Consider the following 24094-nt stretch of genomic DNA (forward strand, 5'->3'; position numbering starts at 1 on the left):
TTAAAAATAAACTATGTGATCTTAAATTAAAAAAAACAACAACTAACATCTAACTGCTTAAAATATAACAAAAGGCAGTATTAACCCTTTAATGCCTGTTGTATCTTATTTGATACACACACACACCCAGTTGTAGCAGAATTGATACAAATTAAAACTCATATGCAAATTTACATTTTTTTCTATTTGTCACAAAGTTTAATAAATACTCAATTTTCTATAAAATAGAATTTTCTGCCAGTAGCTCAGGCTTTAAAGGGTTAAATAAAATACAATCACATTTAATGATGGTCAGCCTCACGATGAGCTCAAACACTGTACTGTTCAAAGGTTATAGAAGTTTATGGTTTACGTCCATATTCATTTCTGCATTTCTATTTTTGCTTCCTGTTCAACAAATCTATGAAAGACACTCACATCTGCACTGCAATACACAGCCATACTGACGAGACAGGTGAATACTGTACATTTTACACACACGCACACACACACACACACACACACACACACACACACACACACGCGCACACACTGAACTCACCTAGGGGGCAGACCTGGACATATCCTCTGCATACAGTTTCCTATGTGAGCCACCACCTCATTTACCTCGTCTGTGGAGGGCAACTTCAACGAAAATGAGCCGCGCTCATATTCTATGGACAGCTTAACGGACATAATCTTAATTAGTTATCACAACAATTAATGATTCCACCTTCACTGCAAGTCAATCACAAGTGCACCCATTTAGTTAAGGGACCGACACATTTTTACTTTCTCCTTCGGTCTGGTTTAATCAGATATAACTGACTGATAATCAGTTAATGTTAGGATTCAAGATTGATGTATTGTGTGTTTTTGCATGCATGTGTCTTATTCTGTTCATTTTAATCCATATTTGACTTTTTTTTTTTAAACACCTCCCTGGAATCTACTCAAAATAATTAAAGTGAAAAAAATGTAAAAACCCATCTATCTACGTAACAACAGTTCTATCCCACATCTCTGCATGTAATGATTTAATAGTATTAACCAAGACTGGCTGACCATTTCAGCATTCACTACAATTATGCAAATGCAGATCAGAGCCTCTTCTACCGGCCAAAATTTACATAATCTTTGCTGATACATGGGAGACCATCGGTCAAGATATTAAGAGGACTGACATCTCTCAGACGAGTGGGACAGAGGTTCAGCTCCAGGAACAGGGTGGTTAGTGCTGGATTATCATATTTTATGGATAAATCCTGCTGACTGGCAGCTTGGCACAGATGTTCCGTTCTGGTTAGCCGTGAATTAATGAGTTTCTACAGATCATACCAGCATTTAAGACGTTTTCCTGCCATAGTTTTAGATTTGTCTATTTTATTTTTTCATCCTGCTGAAGTGTCCCTAAATAGGATAAAAAGTCTTTTCACCAGATTTAGTGTATTAGTACAATATATGCTGATGATTAAAACATCATGAGCACACACAGAAACAAAACAATATTAAAACCTGACATATAAAAGTTTAGGCATGTGTGTTTATGTGCCTATTGTCTCACTGACTATTCAATGCTTCATTTTTTTAATCGTAATGCTTTAAACAGCATCTGGACAGGTTACAGATATAACACAGATGATGCACTTTAACAACAACACAAAATGGAAACACAATTTAAAGGAATAGCTGGACAGCTTCAACTTTGTTCTTACTCTTAACATGAGAATGACTGTAGTGTGAAGCTTTTTTCTTTCATATTTTTCTGTACCTGCGTTGGCTTGTTGCAAGCAATTCCCTGGATCTCCAGATAATTAAAGGAGTGTTCCACCTAAAAGAAGAGAACAGATGTCCCATTAAAATTTTAATATCATCCAATGGCATGACCTTGTACTAATGAGAAGTGACAGCGACACAGATACCGCAGATACAAGATTTTTAAATATCTGTATCGTCATCGTTCGTAAACAATACAGATTTTTTTTTTTTTTTTTAAATAGAGAATAATCCTATATATCAGCCAATATATTTTTTCTTCCAGACACACAAGCATAAATATTTTTATCTAAACTTCACTAAGATAGTTGTTTTTTTAAACCCACACCCTGTTTGACGCTGCTCGGATCAGCTGGGTGTTGGGCTTGTGGATTTCCAAATATGTGTGCTGCCAAAAAGGGATTTGCAAGACACCCTTCTCTGGATAAACTATGCAACTTTAACACTCAAACATCGTCAAGCTTGTTTTGCCATTCCCTATTTCACTTTATACATTTTTAATTATCATCGTTATAAATACAAACACCAATGGATTACCATATACCTGATATCGGGCAATATCGGGCTCTGAAATCCATTGGTTTAGCTTTAGTGCAGATCGTGCTGAACTACAAGTTATTACAGTCTAGTGTTACCATACTGTTGAAGAATATGCTGGTTGGTATTAAGAAGAACAATTATAACAACCGAAAAAGAAAAGAGAGAAGAAGAATATTAGGAATAAATTGGTGTAATGCGCTAACTCTAATCTAATGAGTCCTGCTTAAAAGTGTCTGTGTCACAGTTAATAAGTCAGGTTGCAGTAATTTAATCTTCCAACACCGACTCACACAGACGAACTTGTTTTAAAGTCATATTTGGTGTTACATGTTTTCCATCACAAATACTTGCATCTCAGTTTTCAGTCAAGTCCACTGGAAGTAAAATAAAACAACTACATATGACACATACTGTTCAACTTCTTGTGGCTTTTCCCTGCTTTGCACAATTTCAAATGTACTTTTTAAACTGTTTGAAATGAGTATGGCTCTCTTGCAGCTTAAACAGAACACAAAATATACTGAATCATCATTCAAAAGACAGTCTATCAAAACATTAGGGCTAGAGAAACCTAGAGCAGTCTTGCATCTGAATGTTTTATTTCTGCTTCAAGAGAGCAACTCAGAGCGACTTGCCTTCACAGGCCTTAAAAGGACAGAAACAGATTCTTTTAAATGAGATTGAAAACCTGTGCATACAAATGCCTTCTGCTTCATACCGAGTGCAGTTTTCCTCTGCTGCTTGCTTTCACACAAACACATACAGTGCCTGAGGGTAGGCCAGAGAGCAGGGCCAGACTATTCCAGGTGGGCGCTGTGTTCCTGAGGCTTGGCTCAGAGATGAGAGGAGGGAGAGGATAAGCAGACTGTCTGTCTACTGTCTGACTACAGTATGCAGTGTGTGTGTGTGCGCGCGCATTTGGTTTCGTAGTGCTTGTGGTTACTAAATCCACAATAAACACACAATAGCAACTCTCTCACTCAAGGTGCTGTGTAAAAACACCCCGCCCCCCAATTTATATTCAGCGCTTACTTTAATGTGAACTGACTTTTAAAGAAGAAATTAGCATAACTGACATAAATACAGCAGAAGAAATCAGCTCAGCTAATGACATGTTTCTCAAATAAAACAAAGCAACAGACTCCAGTAGCTGTTATTGTTATATAGGGAGGTTTGGTAAGTTTTAACAGGGTAGAAGGCTACCAACTGTAAGACACTAAATTAATCTTACACTAATTTTGATGCTCATTTGTTACTGCAAAGTGTTGTTTGCTACAATATGTATCCATAATGTAAAATAGGTCAATCAGTTTATTTATTTCAGCCTGTAAAAAGGTGTGGCTGTAATCTGAAAGGACTTAAATCAGTGTGGTGATGAAATCTGGGCTTCAGCCATTGGCGACGGCCAGCTCCATGCTGGGAGGTGTATGGAACCAAATGCCTGAGTAATTGCATCATTCACTCATTCGTTCACTGCCCGTCTGTCAGTCTAACGGGTCACACTGCACCTAAGTTTATCTGAAAGGTATTTATTATAACTGTTAATATTGAGGATGCTGCTGACCATTTGTATTTCAGGTTTTAATGAGATAATGGACACTGACTATGTTTTGTATATCAAAGGTATGCTCAGTGTGACCTTTTATTACATAAACTCCATTAGTTCTGACATCAAACAAAAGACAACCGAGCTGAAGAGCATACAGGTGAGGCTACAAAAATAAACAGAGACAAAAGGCAAGAAGGAAGATCTGAATGAATGTGTGTGTGAGCATGTGTGCATGCTTTTAGGAAGACACTGGCAGACAGCGAGGCCCGGGAGCTTCTCAAGAGGAGCCAAAGCATCAATCGAAGCAGCGTGCACACACACAGAAAACCACTGACAAGCACATGAGAGAGCTAGAGGGGGATTTCAGCTATAACTAAGAGGAGAAATATACAGTCTAATGTTTAACTGAGGTTTTACTTTTATACACTAAAAACACTTCAACATTAAGGCCTCGGGCTGCTTTCAGGAAAACAATACGCATGAAAACCCCATCGTACAGTTTGTGCTCCTATAGGGTTTTAAAGCATTACCACTTTTTATGCATAACTATACAAGAATCCATGCATTTACCTTTTACCATAAAATAATACAAAATCATCTGTTGTATTATTTAAAAAAAAAAAAAAACAGCTTTCAACAGAAGGTGAGTACTGAGGATCCAGAGTGAGGAGAAGCTAAACTTTATTTAGGATTGATTGATCTTGGCTGTGAAACAGACTTTACATTAGAAAAGTACATTTAGGAGAAATATGGTAACAATCTTTTACTTTTTCTCTTTTTCTAGTTTTAATAACAGGCGCCAAGAAACCACCCATAACATTAGTGCATTAGTTGGCACTAGTGAATGAATAATACTAATACTACTACTATTAACAATAATAATAATAGAAATAAAGAATTTTTGATGCAAAAATTAGTCAATCACAAAATTAATCACAAAACTGTAATTTTTCCTTAAAAAAATAAATTTAAAAAAAATCTTCTGCCTGTCAGCTTAATGTAATATAAATTCATTTAAAATAAAGTCAATCCACTGAAGACAAGATACTAGTTATCCCATTGACCTTTGGCATTGTAGTGAGTGGGGGACGGAAACAGAGGTGTCAGCGTAAGAGAAACGGATGAACTAATGGATTATTGAAAAAGATTGGCAGGATAAGAGTGAGAAAAGAAATAGGGGAGGAAAGGTGATCTGTGGCTGTGATCTGGCTAACCAAAGAAAGATTGGTTTCACTACAAGAGAGAGAACTGTCTCTCAACAGAAGAAGTGTTTAAGCCAAGACAAGAAAAAAAAGGTGGAAAAAGATCCGAATGCAGGATGAGATATGGGGGCGGCTCTTTATAAAGCAGGTGTCTAATCCCTCTGGTCAAAAGACAGCAGACAGATAAAAAACAGATGCAGAACCAGCTAAATAAACAGACTTTAAACTTGTGGCTCATAACACTAGAAACTTTTCCAAAGTGGAAAATGATGTTATGTGAAAGAGTGAACTATGATGTTTTCTGTGTTCAGTCAATCAACCAACTGCACTGTCTCCAGGGCACCTTATTCACTGGAGAGCAGGAAGCTTTTTCTTTTAAAATAAGATGGTATGCAATATTGCGACTTGAGAGAAATACTGTTAAAGCTTTCCTGTCCTGTCAGGCGAGTCCAGATTTTGTAGGTGTTTTCTATATACAGTCACATCCCTGTTTGGGTTTATGACTCCAAGCTTTGGTTATGCATGTGGTCAGGCTAGAGGCTATTTTTGACAATGAGTCACTACTACTGCTGAAAACTGCTGACACTGAAAACGTGCTTAATCACTTTTTTTGTTTCATTAGCATTAGCAGCCGCAACAGCATGGATGGTACTGTATCCACCTTGTGGGTCTGTGTGTGTCATGTGTACTTGATGGCCAGAAAAGCCAGTAAACCCTTGGCCACTGGCTCACCCACTTCACACTCCTGTAATACATTCTGCTTATTTTTTTTCTTTATCAGAATATTACAGATGCAGGATTGGACAAAACTATTTTAAACAACTTTTATTGTGCAAAAACAGCAGCACAAGTCTGCTGTTAACCTTGATAATACATGTAGTGATGGTAACAGCAGTTTTGCATGAACATCTGTGTTGTGTTATTGCACTGCTGGTTTTTATGTGGTAGTGGTGACTGTGCTTGTAAAGATGATGAGGGATATTTCAGTGCTGGTGACAGTTACCATCTGCACTGCATTATCGCACCACTGTATAAAAGGATTTGCCAGCAAGCTTTAGAACTGCTTCAGGTACACAAACTTAAAAGTATCTATTTAAATCCAAAACTGCTCCCTGTATCACCAGTGAGAGCAAATGATGGCTGAAACAGAATTGCTAACTCTGCTGTAAGGAAATATCACACACTGCTGCCTGCAACAAGCATTACAACATTAATAATGAAGAGAAAACAGTGCTACTGTGTGTAATAAAAGAGTTGCAACACACTGATCATTATTCAGACAATAAGCAGCTTGTTGTTTTGGTTTTATGGTCATGAACCTTTTGGTTCAGTCTTCATATTCTGAAATTAACCAGAAAAATGTTAATATACATTTTTTTAAGTTTGTGTTTTTCTCTCGCAACAAACACGTAGTGAAAGAGGAGAATGAAGCCAGTTAGCAAGGAAAATCCCAGAAACCGTTTCCAGAAAACTTTCCAAGAAGTTCCAAAACTTCTGAAGTGATTTCAACAGTTTAATATGATTTATTTAAATGGAAAAAATGAACCCTAAAAGTACTTTTCTAACACAATCCTACACTCTTCATTTAGTAAAGAATACTATTCTCAACTGCTCTTACCTTGGCAGGAATGCGTGCCGTCAAGAGGTAGGCTCGGTAAGATGCGAGAGCCTAGGGGAGAACAGAGACAATAATGAGTATGTTGCTGTAAATATACACTGTGAACAACAAGAACCAGGAAATGGCAAAGATCACAAAGAGCTGCTCTGGTGACTCATCAGGATGAAAAGACTTGTGACTGTGAAGCATCTCTGTGAAAAGAGTGTAACAGAAAGATTCACTGACACTTGAAACGTAGAACTAATAACATTGAAACATTTGTTAAAGTCTCTTTATCAGCTCAGCTCACTAAAGATACACATGCACTGCTGCACTAACATTCTTTAGACATTACCCGGCAGAGCTTACGCACACATTAAATGGTCTTTAATCTGCCAGCTCTCTAATACAAAGTCCTTTTGAGGCCTGAATGCACCCATGTAAGAACAGTGGTGGTAATGGTCCAGTTAATCTGCAAGGAGCAAGTGGTATTCATGTATACAGTCTCCTGCAAGCTCTACTGAGGTAGCTCCCTTATTTAAACCAAAGCAGTAAGAAGATGTCTGTATATAAGAAAAGGCAACTTTCGCGTGATGTCCCACCTCGAGTCGCCCAACAATGCCCAGAATTCATGTTTAAAAGATGGTTTAGGCAGGCAAACTTTGTGTTTGTGTTGCTTCTCCCTGCTGAATAAACTGTCTTGATCATGTGTGTTTATGATGGAACACAGCGAGGGCAGAGCTTACTTATGTTGCTGGTCTGTGAAAGGCTCAACCAGGCATTAGAGATGTGCCAACACTTTCAAGCAGACAAGCAGCTTTGAAGGGTCATTTGGCTGAATTGTTTTGATGCCTCACAAGGAGTATAATGTGGTTTTGGAGATCTTCCTCGTAATATTAACAGTGGAAAGGATGCAATTTCAGTCAGGATTACTACAGTCAAAAAAAGCTATTTATCTGCAGTCATGTTGTGGGACCACCCCCACCTTAATTTGTATATACGTACAGATGTCAAAAGTATAACACCCAAAGAACAGACAAGCCCTAAAACAGGGTTGATGTGGGTTGCAAAGCGGCTTGCAGACATATTGCACCTGAAGGCAGGCTATCTGTCCATATCCATCTTCCACTAAACCAATTCAGGGAGGAAGTTGGATGTGTAAAGTGAACAAATTTTATCATACGGGCACCACAAACAGGAGAACAAAGGTTTCAACCTTTAAGAAGTAAAAAAAGATTAACATCAAAAAGACATAATGTAACATTTTAAAGACAAAGGCATGGATCATAACACTGCTTTTTCTCCTGCCAAAAAGTATCACAGCACAGCAAAGGTTGACCTTTAAAACTTCAGAGGGACACTGCCAGCCTTTTCAAAGAAAACACCCTGCTTGGTCAGCAAAGATACACACCAGGAAGAGATATTTGTTTTACACTAATCATTTATCGGCATATTACGTTCTTGATGAACTGTTAAATTGGCTAGCCTCTAAATTTTCATGATTTCTGCAGTTAGGCTCACACCGCATGGACTAAAATGCCTTAATAGCCAAAACCCCAAATCAACCTCTGGCCCCAGACCTTTGCTGAATGTCATTCCTGTGCTCTATTTACCCAAAATATGAAATCTAACATGCAGAGGGCCAAAAAAAAAATACACAACAACAAAAAACATGTTCTCCATTAAATGTGTCTGACCAAGAGTCTGAAGTCCTAATATGCTCAGTTTACTTGAAAGAAAAAAGGAAAGAAAAAAAAAGTATATTTGTTGTTGGTTACTCAACTTCCTTCTGTCAGAGCTGAAACAGCCCAAACTGTTTATCTGTGTCATACTTACAGTTTAAATAATTTTGGTAAAGCCAATCAGATTTTTAGGGAAAAACTGCCACAAGTATTGAATTAACTCAAAAACATTCACAATCTTAACATGCAGGCTACAGAGAAAGACAGCTTAGATCAGCTAAGCTTGACACACTACAAACAAAAAGAAAATGGAGGTAGCAGAAAAAAAGAGAACAGAAGTTAGAGAAAACTGATCAGAAGGTTTAGAAGCAGAAAAGCAAAGTGAAAGAATACAAACAAAACAGGAGGAGAGATAACAGGTTTCGTGAAACAATGACTGATTTGAAGGTCAGGACAGGAAGAGAGAAAACACTGAAGCAAGTCTAGAGACTGTCAAAATCTTTTTTTATAGACGTGAAAAGAGAAACAGAGGGATGAAAGGCACGGTTTAAAGGAATGACAGTGGTTCCCAGGCCTCTGTGGCTCAGCTTCACTGGCAAGGCTTTCATGGTTTGATGTGATGGAGACAGACAGGCCAGCCTGTATGGCCAAAGATAACCTCTTCTAAAGAGCACCAGTCACTGCTGCTACTCTCAAATCTCCTGTCATTGTCTCAGTATCATTTCTGCACTGTAGCACTCATTTAGATACAATGTGTCTGCAGGTGTACTAGTGATGGAATACATTTCATTTCTCCTTAAGGGGTAAATAAAGATACAAATTTTATTTAAAGATCACTTTAGTTTAATATCAACTGAGGAAAGTGTAGAGACTGTAACTGATGCAACTGAGATGGATATACATAATCCATAATTTGGGCAATAACTTTACAGTTTATATTGCAACGAGTTTGTCTAACCTTGGGAACTGTTAAAGGGGCTCTCCAGCTGCTTTACACAGTTGAGATTAGTCATCACCAGGGGCAGTATTCAACTAGTGGAAACTGCTCTAAAATGTCTTCTGTGGCTCTGGAGGGAGTTTCCAAAGTTAACAAAAATATATTCTTGTTGATGTCATTATAATTATTTTTTAGACCCAAATTAATGTCTAAAGCAGTTTCTCTCTGGGAGATTAGTATCCTGATTCTGATTAAAGGTCAACATATCTATATTTGATCATTATTTACTTTATCAATTTCTTGATTGAGTTACTGGAATAAAAGCTGTATTTTTTTTATCTCAATTCCTTATACAGTTATATTATTATGAGCAGCGTCTTCTTGCAAATGGTCATTACAAAGAACTCACTGACTGTGAGTAGAGTAGAGTAACCATGTGACTGAGGTTTCGTCTTACATGTCCGGTCTTTGTAAATTGTAAATTTAAAGAACTGTAAATAATCCAGTACTTAAATTAAATCAATTAAAGTAATGCAGGTCAGTCACATACTTTGAAAAGGATAAATTCAGCACCCCTTATAACAAATTCAAAGTGTTTCACAAACTTTAAGCTGCCACGGCCTCTTCAATTTTTCCTTTAGCTTTCCTTCCTGCCATCCTCCTCCTGTCAACGCATGATCGCCCCTCGGCACTCTCTCAGCGCACCACTCTCTCCATCTGCACTTTAAAGTGGACAAAGGCACAACGACCCATGACCCCCCCCTCTGCAATGTCCCTTCTACCTCTCTCTGTCTTTGCTATCTGTCTTAAGTGGATTTAAGCCTTGAGCCTTCCCATCAGCCAGTGATTTCACAGCGACCACCATCGTGCGTTCAGCTCTACTCAGCCAACCAGATGGCAGCAGCATTGAAGCATGTCTGCAAGACCAGAGAGAGCATCTGCTATTGCACACACCCTCTCTCTCTCTCACTGTAATACACATAGAGACACACTAGCATTCACACACATCCTGGTGGCTCACATGCAAGATAACTGCCACAAGCTCTAAAGCACCATTTGTCTTCTTGGCCTGAAATACATATCACCGGCAGACAGACACACATACGCACACATATACACAAACATCTGACACAGAGCTATAGATACAAATCATTTTTGCTTCGTGCACATGTAAAAAAAAAAAAAAAAAACAAACAAAAAAAAATTTGCAGTTAAAGCACAAAGAAGTACAGGCCAAGAAGACCTCGAACCACTTTTAAAAGATTAGCAATAAATCAAGATCGGAAAAGTGTAAAACTGTGCGTGTGTGTGTGTGCGTGTGTGTGTGCGTGTGCGCGTGTGTGTTGTGTAGTCCATTCATACTTTTATCATTTGTAGATTATTTTTTGGCTGTCAAATTGTCAACACCCCCCTCCCGTCTCCCGCCCGCCAACCCATTTATCCACTCAAACACACTTTGCGTTGCTACGGCAACTGCTGCCCCATACTGCAAACACACATTTGTGAATACACTAATAGACGCACGCACATGAAAGCCGTACACTGCGGTGCCAAGTCTTGCCTGAGAATGTCAATGAGTTTTCTCACCCTTAAAACAACTCTCAGTCTGGCCTACAGTTAGCCTGAATCTCTGTAGGAACCGGAGCCACACAGAGCAGCGTTTCATCTGCGGCCATTCAGCTGTGGCAGCACTCAACCACAGGAAATCTTCCCCCCACCAAAAAATGCTTTATTCATCCATCATGTCTTGGGGTGCATTCACACTCAGTTGTAGCCATCAATCACACAGTGTCAAATGTATTCCTTTGGTTTGTTCTGGGTGAGAGAAATGTCCAGAATTAAAACTAAAAACAAAATAAAAAAAGCAACAACATTTGTGGCACTGTCAAAGATACTTATGTGTCCCAGAGCAGAGAAATCAACCCAGAGTGGCAGTGCCAAGAACTGAAGTGGTGACTTGCTCCAAGAGAGAGTCAATACACCTAAGAATAAGACCCCTAAGCTAAAAACAGAATGAGTCACTTCAGCTAATTCACCTCTTAAAATGTATTCACCCTTTTACACTTCAAAAGGGCCTAAAGATAAGAGCATGGCCACTTTGACTCACAGGTTGATCCACTGGTGGCGTATCTGATGTCCTGGTGTTGGTGTTGTTCCTGCATCATCATAATAATCTATCTATAGATATATAAAATGCTTTTGTTTATATAAACCTCTCTTCCGGAACAAATAGTAGGCATTTTAAAATGTTTTCCTTATCCAACAAATATACCACCAAGCTAGGTTTGTCCGTTAGCCACATTTTGGTTACTTGTGTTTAGCTTACTTCTTAGCTAATGCTAACTGAATACTCAGACAGTAGTCAACTGCAATGCTGATCCTGGATGAACATCATTATTATGAGGTTGTAGGAACAACACCAGTGTGGGGATAAGAGGTCATGTGAGTTCCTGTAGCCAGCAGTTGTCTGTTAGGGTTCACTTGTGCTAAATGGAGTCATGAAGTTAGACATTGTGTGCTGCCTCCTCTAGCATTTTCAGTGCAGCTATCTGCCAGATAATATGGCTTGCTGTATGGCTGGTTGTACTAACAGACCATCCAAGAAGTCTGCTCTCAGGCCTTAGTACTAATTAGCAGGTATTTATGTCCACGTAATAGACCCATAGAGCCTGTGGGTACAGCTTCTGATCAAGCATGCTGGTATTAGCTTGAAACTCTACCCTCCAAAGCCAAAATTAAGCCTATCATTTTTTCTCTTGGACAAATTATGACTCACCAGAAATTTTGGCAGCAGGGAGGTAAAGTGTTTAACTAATTGTTTCATTCATTTCATGCTGAAGCCAAAATATGTTCAGTCAGTGGATAGCGCACAGCCAGCACAACATCCCCTCAGTCCACTGCTGACACAGACTCTTTATTGCATAACTAATGCCAGACATGTCCTTCACTATGTCTAACATTAACGAGTCATAATGTTGGCTGCAAACTGTCAACACAGCACAATAAAAGAGTATTTTTTTAAGTCTATGCACCACAAAAAGTAAAGAGGGGAGAGAGACAGAGAGAAAGAGCAGCATTGAGACAGAGAGGGAGACTGTGGGTGAAGGCGAGCGAGGGTGGTGGTAGACCAAACCCAGTGAAATAACTTAACAGAGCTTAAGTGCTATTTTGCTGATAAGAAGCCATGATGTAAATACAATCACAGGAGAAGACATTTAATGAAGGGAAGTGTTGCAAAGCTGTTTTATCTCTGTCAAAACAAATGCTGCTGTGATGACCCTCTCAGCTGTTAGTACACTGAAATCCATCAGCTCTCCGTGGAGCCAATGCAGTGAATTTCTCTCATTCCCTCTCTTTTATTCCATAATCTCTTAATGTGCCCATACTTCTGTGGCCTCATTGTGCCTCACTGTATTTTAAATACTATGCACAAATGTGAGACTTGTATGCTCGTCTTTATGCCGTGGAATGTATGAATATTAAAAAAGAAAAAAATAATCGTGGCACAGAAAAACCCAAGAAGGAGAATGCTCAGGTTATTTTTCCTTCTTGTTCAGCCTTTATCTCAAACTGAATGCCATCATAAAGCAATATACAGAGGAAAAACTGTTGCAACCTGAAATTCATTGTTTTGGTACCTCCTCTCTTGTATGTACAGCACATATAATTGCTCATGCTACTGTCTGTGTGCACATATATATGTGGCGAGTATGTAAAGAGAAGGCATACCAATAGACTCAAACCACTGTCTGCTCATATCTTGGAGCGATCAGGGATGGTGTAATTCAGTGTAAGAGATGGGCTGATGATCACTGGCCCGGAGCAGCTATTATAAAAAGGAAAATACTACAATATAATCAGTAAGGCAGATACCTTCATGTGTGCCACATCTACTTCATACATAATCCGAGCGGGTCGGGTCGCCAGGGTTTTTGGATTCATTGCGTCAATAGTATAGAAGTGGATTTAAATAGATCAGTGAATACTCAATAGCATGGTGCGCCACCCTTTTTATTTTTAATGAAAAAGACAATTATAATAATAATATAGTCATTTATTATTATAGTCGCTTATCCAACGCTCCTTGAATTCAATTTGTTTTTATTTACTGCCTTAAAAAAATTAACGCAATACTGTGGCTCATGGATCCAATATTATTACACTTGTGAGCCATAACAGAAGAGCCACCTGCCTAATATTATGTAGGTAAACATGGGCAAAGGACATCTGCCCTTTGGAATCTGGGACAGTGATGGTGGCAGAGGACCAAGTTTGGTCCTGTAATTTGAGGAATCGGGACTTGATGTATCAGACTTGTTCCTGTGCATCATTTGGATGTTCAATTAGATAAAAATCTGGAAAGTTTGAAGCCTAAGCCTTTCGCTCTATAGTGCTTCCTTCAACCATGACAATTTCTTGATTGATTCTTTCTCTATTATGGTTTGTTCAGTCTGTCTGCATTTTTGTAACGTGACTTTAATGTAAGGTCATTACAGCACTAAAATACTAAAACTGTGCTGCGATAGCAGCTGGTTGGTTGTCAGCTGGCTTATAAAATTAAAATTAAATTTAACAAAGAAAAAAAATTCTCATTTTACACTTATTTGCAAAGTTTTTGTTTCAGAGACTGTCCTGAAATATAATCCCACATGGATCAAATTTTTTAGGTCTGAAAGACAAAACCGGGATAACACTAATTACAGATCACTGTCAAGGAGCCATTCTTAAGGAAGGGAAACAAGGAGAAGAGGTGCAGGTATACCAAATTACAAAAAAACTGGACTGAAAGATAAGTGGCAACAAGACTGATGGAGTGATGAACCCAAAATTTAAATTTTTGGTTAAAATTAGCTGTTAGTATGTACAAGAGGAGGTCAGGAGAGAGGTATAACAACTAGTGTCTACAGCCATTGTGGAAATTCTGTCATGGCTTGGGGCTGCACTTCAGCCTGCAGTGTTGGGGAACTTGTCAAAAATTTGATGGCATTAGGAACTCATTAGAGTACCTTTAGACTTTGATCAAGAATGCAATACCATTTGGAAAGTGTCTGATTGGCATGGTTTCATTCGTCAGCATGACAATGATCTCAAACACACTGCCACTCAGTGGAACACCATAAGCATTAACATAACCATTGACCTCCCTAAAGCTTGGAACTTAACATTATGGAAGCAGAATGGAAGAAAAGGCAGCCAATACTCAATGAAGAACTTTGAATGTCCCTATAAAAGCCTGGAGAACTATTCCTGAAGACGAGTTACAGAAAGGTTGTCTAAGAGAGCTCATGTCGTGTTAAAGTATAAAAGTTGCTAAACTAAATGTTGACTTTCAACCTGCTTTTGCCTTAAACACTGTATTTATATGTTTGTTTGCACATTTTGATAAATCCCTTCACTTATATATTTTAAAGCATCCACAAAGCAAACAGATAATTTTCGTCAGCAGAGGAAACGCGCTCTTCTGTGTTCCTGCCATATGCCTGCAGTGGGAAAAGCCTCTGGTGCCAAAGATAACCCCTTATCTCCACTGATAGAGTAGGAAGACTCAGTCGGACTAACACAGAAGTAATCACCGGTGGGATTTGCGTAGAGGTCGAGTTGAACCTAAATTGGCTCCAGAAAAGGCTCCCCTAACCATTCTATATTCAGGCAGAGAAATCATTTATTTTATATTGATTCTCCACAGCTAAGATAAGCTGCTGACGGTGCAGCTGAGGTCTGCTCCTCTAACGTCTGCAGACTCACGCTATGCCAAAACCACAGCACAACGCCAGTATGTAGTACCTTTTCCTAGTACAGCATTGGTTATAAAATAGGTGACATGATTATGTACAGTTTGGTCTTCTGTCTGCAACCCCAGTTGAGAAAAATAACACTGCCTGTGTACATCTAAATAAACCTTAGAACTGCTGTAATTTTGCAAAAGGTAGCAGCAGCCAGATAAGCAAAGACATCAGTATCTTTATGCTCACTTATATAATTTAGGGAAGCATGCCAAACACTGCACAATAATAATGGAGACAGCTCAAATGGCTAATAATGCACCGTGTTCCGATTATGAATGAAACCATCCTGCAGTGCATATCCCTCCCACACTACACCAGCAGCCATGAAGAGAACTGAACGAGAGACATCAATTTTCTTTTATCACTGCCTGTTCATCATTCTGCGTTTTACTGCTGGAGAGATGAGCGCAGTGAGGAACAAAGGTGGCTGACAGTGCTACTTCCCTGAACAGATTTGATTGGCTGGTCTCGTCAGACCACAGCTGCAATGAGCCGAGGCATCAATAACTGTGGAGTCTGATTATGTTACATTTCAAGCTTTATTCTATTTTCAGTGTTACTGCTGATTTTTTTTTTCTTTTAGTCAGACAAGAAGCTGTCAGCATATATGCACAAGGTCTTAAATAATGAATAGAAGACCATGTAAGCTTGAGCAATGGAAATGTATCACAGCACACATCACAGCAAAAAAGAAAATCCATGCAGCAGTTGACATATTAGTCTCCAGACTAAACCCAAAAAAGCATTTTTGCATATTGAATCAGGCACCATAGATCACTTCTGTGTGCAGCTTCTGTCCCTAACAAGTTTAAAATGCTGCTAACCTGCTAACACAACATATCTGAGACTGATCAAGCACTCAAAGGGCCAGGCACAGGGATTAAATGACTATGCTTTCAGATTAGGATTATACTCTAATTTCCAGGTCCAGGATATGTATCATGGTTTTATAGCTTAACACATGGGAATAACACGGGTCACCCCTTAGAGCAGTGCCACAGCCTGCACACCATCCTCTATGAGCTGTGTCCGTGTTTAGGTTACAGAGATAAGGAGGAACCACAGGGGCTCATTCATTCATCAGCATGCCAGCCAGACACAATGAGGAGGTTGGGTGTGTGTGTGTGTGTGTGTGTAGCTATTTGATTGTGAGCAAATCGGATATCACTGTAGACCACTGAGATTAAAGAGTGAGACAGTGAATCACATGAAAAAAAAGAGAGAGCAGAGGAGGTGAGAGTGCCATTTTTACAACCAAGGTAACAAAAAAAAATCAGAGTGGAAACCCTCTAACAGGAATACAGTAAGGACCGACACAGACAAAGGCAGAGCAATCAAAGGGAGGAGGGAGGGGGGTTGGCATTACCCGTGGTTTCCCTCTGGAGCGACAAGATAACATCAGCTGGTAGTAATAACACACGCAAACTCAGCGCTGGGCACTAGGCTTAAGCTGTATCACAGTATTAGGGGATACCAGGTTAGAAATCCAGACAGCATCAGTAAATATATTACACAAAAAAAAGGAAGAAAGAAAAACAGATGTGGCTCTTTCTATGAAACCATTAAACAGGTGATGTATTGAGGTCACATATTGCTGTGCACTGCACGAAAACATCAGAAGGAAGTGTATACCAGCGAAATATGGCAACTGCAAGCATTAAACAAAGTCTTAATAGTGTTACTGTCATTCACAAAGGTCAGCCAACCAACTGAGTGTTTGTTATTGATTGAGCCAGTGCATAAAATATGTGGTTCAATCGGTCTGTGGGTTACTCTTTCTTGTACTTCTGCTGGTCCATCAGCCAGCGGCACAGGAGAGCGAACTTCTAACATCCACAGAGCTGAAGTGAAACTGAGTGTTAAACAATGAAGTGTCCACTGCAGTCACAGCCTGTAATTTTCATATTGTACATTTATTGATTTTTTTCATGCTTCTTCCATTTCTTGTGAACTCTGCTGTTGTTCACTTCCCTTTTCCAGCCCACTTGCCAACCAATCAGCATCCGACCGGCATCATCTGCATTCAGCGAAATGTAGTTGGGATTCTGGAGGAATGTACTGGACCAACATTTGCGGTGGATAAAAACCCTCATCTGTTCACTGACCAAATATAAACACATAGGCAGGCAGACACATTTGAGGGACCATAAAATGCGATTAAGAAGGCACCACTAATGTGTGAGGGTCGAGTACTCCAAAGGTCAAAGACTGGAGGATCATTCCTAGCCAATAATTTCCTAACTGAAAAAGTATCTAGTGGCTTTAATCATGCCTTACAAATTATACTAATCAGCTAATCTAAAATTAACAAAAACACTCATTATGCCCAACATTAGCAATGCTAGCTGTTACCAGCAGCCTTCTATGCAAGTCCTTATAGTGGTAGGTGACTACCAGTGAGGGCAGCAAAGATTTATTGTTTCATATACAAATCCCTCACATCCATAGCTACCATTACCATGACAGCAACAGTACCTTAATGGGACCGTCCCTTTAAAGAAAAATGGAAATTGGTCATAGCTAAGACGGGACAGTACTATAACGGCCATAAGCAGGACTTCCAATTTAAGATCTTTTAGACATTTTGTGAAATATGCTTTTCTGTTTTATAGGAACACAACAAAAAAAACAAAACAAAACATATTTTTAACATTCATGAAAACAGCCAACAGCTAATGAGCTTAGTTTAGCATAAAGACTTGAGAAAGGTGACACAACTAGCCTGACGCTGTTCAATGGTAATACAATCTGTTTATCAGCACCTTGAAAGCTCATTAATTATACAGCTTGTTCTCGATTCCCATCTTCGTCCTGCGGTAATTGGCTTCCAACTCCGGAATACACTGGGAGTTGAGCATTAACACAAACGGATACATGTGACTTCATACAAGGACCAAAAATCACTGAATAAAAGGGGTGCAATTGTCTCCTATATGAGATTCAAGCCCACCATTAATTCATTAAGTAATGATCGTTGGAACTGCATTTAGTCTATAGCAGGCCACAATAAAAATAATAATGCAACCTGAACTGCAATGAGATTATAAAAACCAACCATGCAGCAAAAGCTTTCAGAAGTCACTGCAGTCATTTTGCATGTGTGAAAATGTCTGTGACACAGCAAAGTGTCCAATATGATGTGCCCGTTTGGGGTTTCCATCCTGTTTTGACTTGAGTTGTTGGTTTAAGCCTCGACATAGGGCTGGGCAATATGGCCTAAAATCCATATCGCGATATAATCTGAAGCATGTGCGGTAACGATATATATTGCAATATATTCTTTTCTTCTGTATAACGTATTTTCCACACTATAAGGCACACTTAAAATCCTTTAATTTTCTCAAAAATCGGGTGTGCCTTATGTATGAATTCTGGTTGTGCTTACTGACCTCAAACCGATTTTGGCGTGCAGAAATCTGTTAAAAAATGTTTTGATGGATTGTCAGGGCATTACCGCTGCCGTAGTGAGGAGCTTCACGGAGTAATCTGGGTCCAAAACTCCGTCCCAAAGTCCCAAAGTCTTTGGGACCCAAAGTCAAATGAACACTGAGAGTTAAAAATGGTCTAAATTCTTTCATCTTTAATAAAATCATCAGCTTTGCTGCTTTAGCAGGTGTAACAATTAAGTTTAACATCCATGCATCCCTGAAAACAGAATTTATTAAATTTAACGGAGTTAGAAGTTAACAGGAAGTTAGCTCGCTAGTTTCCACCTAAACATGACATACCATGTTCTGACTGAGAGATTTTTGAAACTAATTAAAACGTACAGCTCTGCTATCACTTCCAACATAAATGAAGACAGAAAACTAAACAGCAGTGACGTTTGTAGGGTTACTGAAGTTCGACTACCTGGTATATAATGTTGTGCTACGTGATTGCTAGCGACACAGCTATGTTAGCATAACATTAGCACAGTGAAGCTGGAGAACGAACGCTAACTTTTTTCCACTCGATAAAAGTTAACGTGAGGGATTCTGGTGGTCAGGGACAAATGCAATCACGTAGCAGGATGCTATACACGGGCCAAACTTCAGTCAGGAGAACAACTGAGATTATTCATCCACAATACGAGGTTAGTTATTAATATACTGCAACAATTTGGGAATAGAACAGCTGCGAGAGAATTCAACATTAATGAATCAATGTTACGGAAGTGGAGGAAGCGCAGTTTTTGGCTTTCCCCATGTTTCAAAAGTGCTTCATCTCTTTGCTATGACTGTCGCCCGGCATAATTTGCAGATGACAGTGGTCGTAGCCGCTGCGATGCTTTCGACCAAAACAGGCGCTTGATGACATCATCAATATGCGCTATCGCGATAGAGCCGTATAGTCAAAATCTCTATCGTTGGCCAAATTTATATCGTTTCTATCGTATATCGTTTATATCACCCACCTCTACCTCAACATCTAAATTTCAAGCCTAAAATATGGATTCATACAGGCAAAAAACATGAATTAGGTCAGTCTGGGAGTAAAACAATAAGAGGATTGTCTTTACTTGATCGCTGGGTTCATTTTTTCGACACAAAACCTTACATTGATTAGCCTTCATTGTTTTGTGGCTGTTTACTATGACATGGTGTACAAATGTCATTGTTGTCCAATCAATGCTGACTGCTGCTGTGACCTACAAACCTCATTCAATTACACCCAATAAAAACCAGCTGATGCTGTCCATACTAGGCCACTGCAGATCAACACCAAACCACAGACAAGAGCAATGAACCACATTATGAAGATTTTGAAGAAAAAAAAAGACAGGACTATTAAAGGTGAGGTTGAAATCAGACATACTGGAAGTCAATAGTGTGAAATTATATGACCCAAACCTATCAAATCAGCGACCTTAGGCAGGGTCAATTATATTACTCAGACACTCTGAGTGACAATGCCCATGACCTATGAGGTAATAAAGATGAATGACTGTGGGCGGGACTTGCATTGAGCCACGCTACGTGACAGGTTAATGTCTCTCCGGGGAGGTTTTGTAGGGCATAATGGGCTCGATAATGCTGTAACACAATCACTATTCAGCTTGGTGGTGGGTAATACAACACAGAGTGACATACACTGAGTCACTAAAGCATGACAGGAAAGAAACTGTAAACTTCTTACTTATTCATGGAAAAGGCAGTATGGTGATTCTGGTAATACTTTCTCACACATACACATACACCTACTGGTGTCATATAGCCTGCTTTTCCATGTGATGTTAGTGTTAGTAAATACAATATACCCCTGTGGGATAATGTTTTGGGTACTAACATGAAGTTTAGCACTTTTTTTAAACAACCCCAACAACAAATGTTAGCCACACTTCTTCTTTAGCTTTTTTTTGGAGTTTTTCCCCGCACCTACATATACATTATATATATATATACACACATATATATATATATATATATACACACATATATGTATATGTGTATATATGTGTGTATATATATATATATATATATATATATATATATATATATACACACATATATGTATATGTGTATATATGTGTGTATATATATATATATATATATATATATATATAAAAAAAACACCCAGCACGCCCCTGCGGGCGGTTTATCCTTCAAGCTCGGGTCCTCTACCAGAGGCCTGGGAGCTTGAGGGTCCTGCGCAGTATCTTAGCTGTTCCCAGGACTGCGCTCTTCTGGACAGAGATCTCCGATGTTTTTCCCGGGATCTGCTGGAGCCACTCGCCTAGCTTGGGAGTCACCGCACCTAGTGCTCCGATTACCACGGGGACCACCGTTACCTTCACCCTCCACATCCTCTCGAGCTCTTCTCTGAGCCCTTGGTATTTCTCCAGCTTCTCGTGTTCCTTCTTCCTGATATTGCTGTCATTCGGAACCGCTACATCGATCACTACGGCCGTCTTCTTCTGTTTGTCTACCACCACTATGTCCGGTTGGTTAGCCACCACCATTTTGTCCGTCTGTATCTGGAAGTCCCACAGGATCTTAGCTCGGTCATTCTCCACCACCCTTGGGGGCATCTCCCATTTTGACCTCGGGACTTCTAGGTTATACTCGGCACAGATGTTCCTGTACACTATGCCGGCCACTTGGTTATGGCGTTCCATGTATGCCTTGCCTGCTAGCATCTTGCACCCTGCTGTTATGTGCTGGATAGTCTCTGGGGCATCTTTACACAGCCTGCACCTGGGGTCTTGCCTGGTGTGATAGACCCCAGCCTCTATGGATCTTGTACTCAGAGCTTGTTCTTGTGCTGCCATGATTAGTGCCTCTGTGCTGTCTTTCAGTCCAGCTTTGTCCAGCCACTGGTAGGATTTCTGGATATCAGCCACCTCCTCTATCTGCCGGTGGTACATACCGTGCAGGGGCCTGTCCTTCCATGATGGTTCCTCGTCTCCCTCCTCTTTCTTGGGTTTCTGCTGCCTGAGGTATTCACTGAGCACTCGGTCAGTTGGGGCCATCTTCCCAATGTATTCTTGGATGTTCCTTGTCTCATCCTGGACTGTGGTGCTGACACTCACCAGTCCCCGGCCCCCTTCCTTCCGCTTAGCGTACAGCCTCAGGGTGCTGGACTTGGGGTGAAACCCTCCATGCATGGTCAGGAGCTTTCTTGTCTTTATGTCAGTGGCTTCTATCTCCTCCTTTGGCCAGCTTATTACCCCAGCAGGGTACCTGATCACAGGCAGGGCGTATGTGTTGATGGCCCGGATCTTGTTCTTACCATTCAGCTGACTCCTCAGGACTTGCCTGACCCTCTGCAGGTACTTGGTGGTTGCAGCCTTTCTAGCGGCCTCTTCATGGTTCCCATTTGCCTGCGGGATCCCCAGGTACTTGTAACTGTCCTCTATGTCTGCAATGTTGCCTTCTGGTAGTTCAATCCCCTCAGTTCTGACTACCTTCCCTCTCTTTGTTACCATCCGACTACACTTCTCCAGTCCGAACGACATTCCAATGTCATTGCTGTATAGCCTGGTAGTGTGGATCAGTGAATCGATGTCTCGTTCACTCTTGGCATACAGCTTGATGTCATCCATGTACAGGAGGTGGCTGACAACTGCTCCGTTCCGTAGTCGGTATCCGTAGCCAGTCTTGTTAATGATCTCACTGAGGGGGTTCAGGCCTATGCAGAACAGCAGTGGGGACAGAGCATCTCCTTGGTAGATCCCGCACTTGATGGTAACTTGTGCTATGGGCTTGGAGTTGGCCTCTAGTGTTGTACGCCACATCCCCATTGAGTTCCTGATGAAGGCTCTTAGGGTCCCATTGATCTTGTACAATTCTAGGCATTCCAGTATCCAGCTGTGGGGCATTGAGTCATAGGCCTTCTTGTAATCAATCCAGGCAGTGCACAGGTTGGTCAGTCTGGTCTTGCAGTCTCGGCTGATTGTTCTGTCTACCAGTAGCTGGTGTTTTGCACCTCTGGTATTCTTGCCAATTCCTTTCTGTGTCCCGCTCATGTATTGACCCATGTGCCTGTTCATCTTAGCCGATATGATGCCTGACAGGAGCTTCCATGTAGTACTGAGGCAGGTTATTGGTCGGTAGTTGGAGGGGACCGGTCCCTTCTTGGGGTCCTTGGGGATCAGGACCGTCCGGCCTTCAGTTAGCCATTCCGGGTGTCTTTCGTTAACTAGCAGCTGGTTCATTTGTGCTGCCAGACGCTCGTGGAGTGCAGTCAGCTTCTTCAGCCAGTAGGCGTGAACCATGTCGGGCCCTGGTGCTGTCCAACTCTTCATACTGGAGACCCTTTCTTGGATATCTGCCACTGTGATGGTTACTGGACCCTGTTCAGGGAGGTCGCTGTGGTCTGCCCTCAGATCCTCTAGCCACTGAGCATTGCCGTTATGGGTTGCATCCTTCTCCCATATGCTCTTCCAGTATTGCTCCGTCTCCAGCCTTGGTGGTGCTGTTCTCTTATTGTTCCCTTGCCACTGAGAGTACACTTTTGCTGGTTCTGTGGAGAACAGCTGGTTTATTCTCCTGCCTTCTATCTCTCTGGTGTACCTCCTCAAGCGGCTGGCCAAGGCTGTGAGTCTTTGCTTGGCAGTTTCCAAGGCCTCAGGTATGGACAACTTGCTGTATTTCTTAGGCACCTTCTTTGTCGCACCTTTCTGCAACTCCGTTAGTTGGCTAACCTCCCTCCGTGCTACTTTGATCTTGCCCTCTAGCCTCCTTCTCCATGGAGGGTACTGCCCCTTGTGGCTGTTCAACTTGTAGCCAAGCATCTCACTGATCACTGCTGCCGTATTGTAGATCAGCTTGTTAGTGTCGGTAATCGTGGTTGTAGGTATTGCCCGTAGTGCTGCATTAACATCATCTAGCAGACCTTCTGAGGGTACTTCACGTAATCTTGGTAATCGGCTACGGGGGATCCAGGTTTCAAGCTTGGCCATGATCCTATTTTTCAGGTCAGTTCCTCTCGCACTCAACGATCCTTCTCCTATCGCACTTGGGGCTATGTACCCAATCTCGGGTGGGGGTGATGATATCTCCCCCCTGACCTGGCGTCCTGACTCCTCCTTGCCGTAGCATTTGTGTTGTACCTCGTCAATCTCTAGCTGTGAGAGCAGTCCCTTCTTTCGAATGTTGGAACACTGAGCTACTAGTTGTTTCGCCGTCATTGTGGATGTTGGGTATCGAAGAATCCATAGGTCCCTCATCCTATTCATGTAGCCCCTTCCGCCGGGGTTACGCCCTGTTTTCGTCCCTTGCCCACCGATGCCTTCTTGTTCCAGTAGCCCACTTTTCGTCAGGGTGCCCTGGTTCCTCAACACCTGACGCGGACCTTGTTGATCCGGGCGACGTCCGAGCCGGCATGCCTTCATATTTATCTGTCTCGCTCATGTCTGCGGTAGGCTTGCTTAGCATAGGGGGTCTAGCCTTAGGACCCTTACTGGATACAGACGCCCCAGGCAGGAATCGAACTTGCGATCCTCTGTTCCAAAGGCGTGTAGTTTAACCACTACGCTATCCAGCTGCATACAGCTGGATATATATATATATATATATATATATATATATATACATACATATACACACACATATATATATATATA

The 24094-nt window shown here is 40.8% G+C and overlaps 1 protein-coding gene across 1 annotated transcript in view; it reads right to left on the bottom strand.

Annotated features, from left to right (window-relative positions):
- Positions 1–24094, bottom strand: part of LOC309716786 (F-actin-uncapping protein LRRC16A-like) — an 88169-nt gene that overhangs the window by 49125 nt on the left and 14950 nt on the right. Inside the window, exons 3-5 of the mRNA XM_082550819.1 lie at positions 6665–6715; positions 1751–1810; positions 542–663 (exon numbers count right to left, since the gene is read on the bottom strand). Coding sequence (XP_082406945.1) covers positions 542–663; positions 1751–1810; positions 6665–6715 — 233 coding nt within the window. The remainder of the gene's footprint in view (positions 1–541; positions 664–1750; positions 1811–6664; positions 6716–24094) is intronic.

The sequence above is a fragment of the Aulonocara stuartgranti genome (genome assembly GCF_965226115.1).
Source record: "Aulonocara stuartgranti genome assembly, chromosome: 11".
Classification (NCBI taxonomy): Eukaryota; Metazoa; Chordata; class Actinopteri; order Cichliformes; family Cichlidae; genus Aulonocara; species Aulonocara stuartgranti.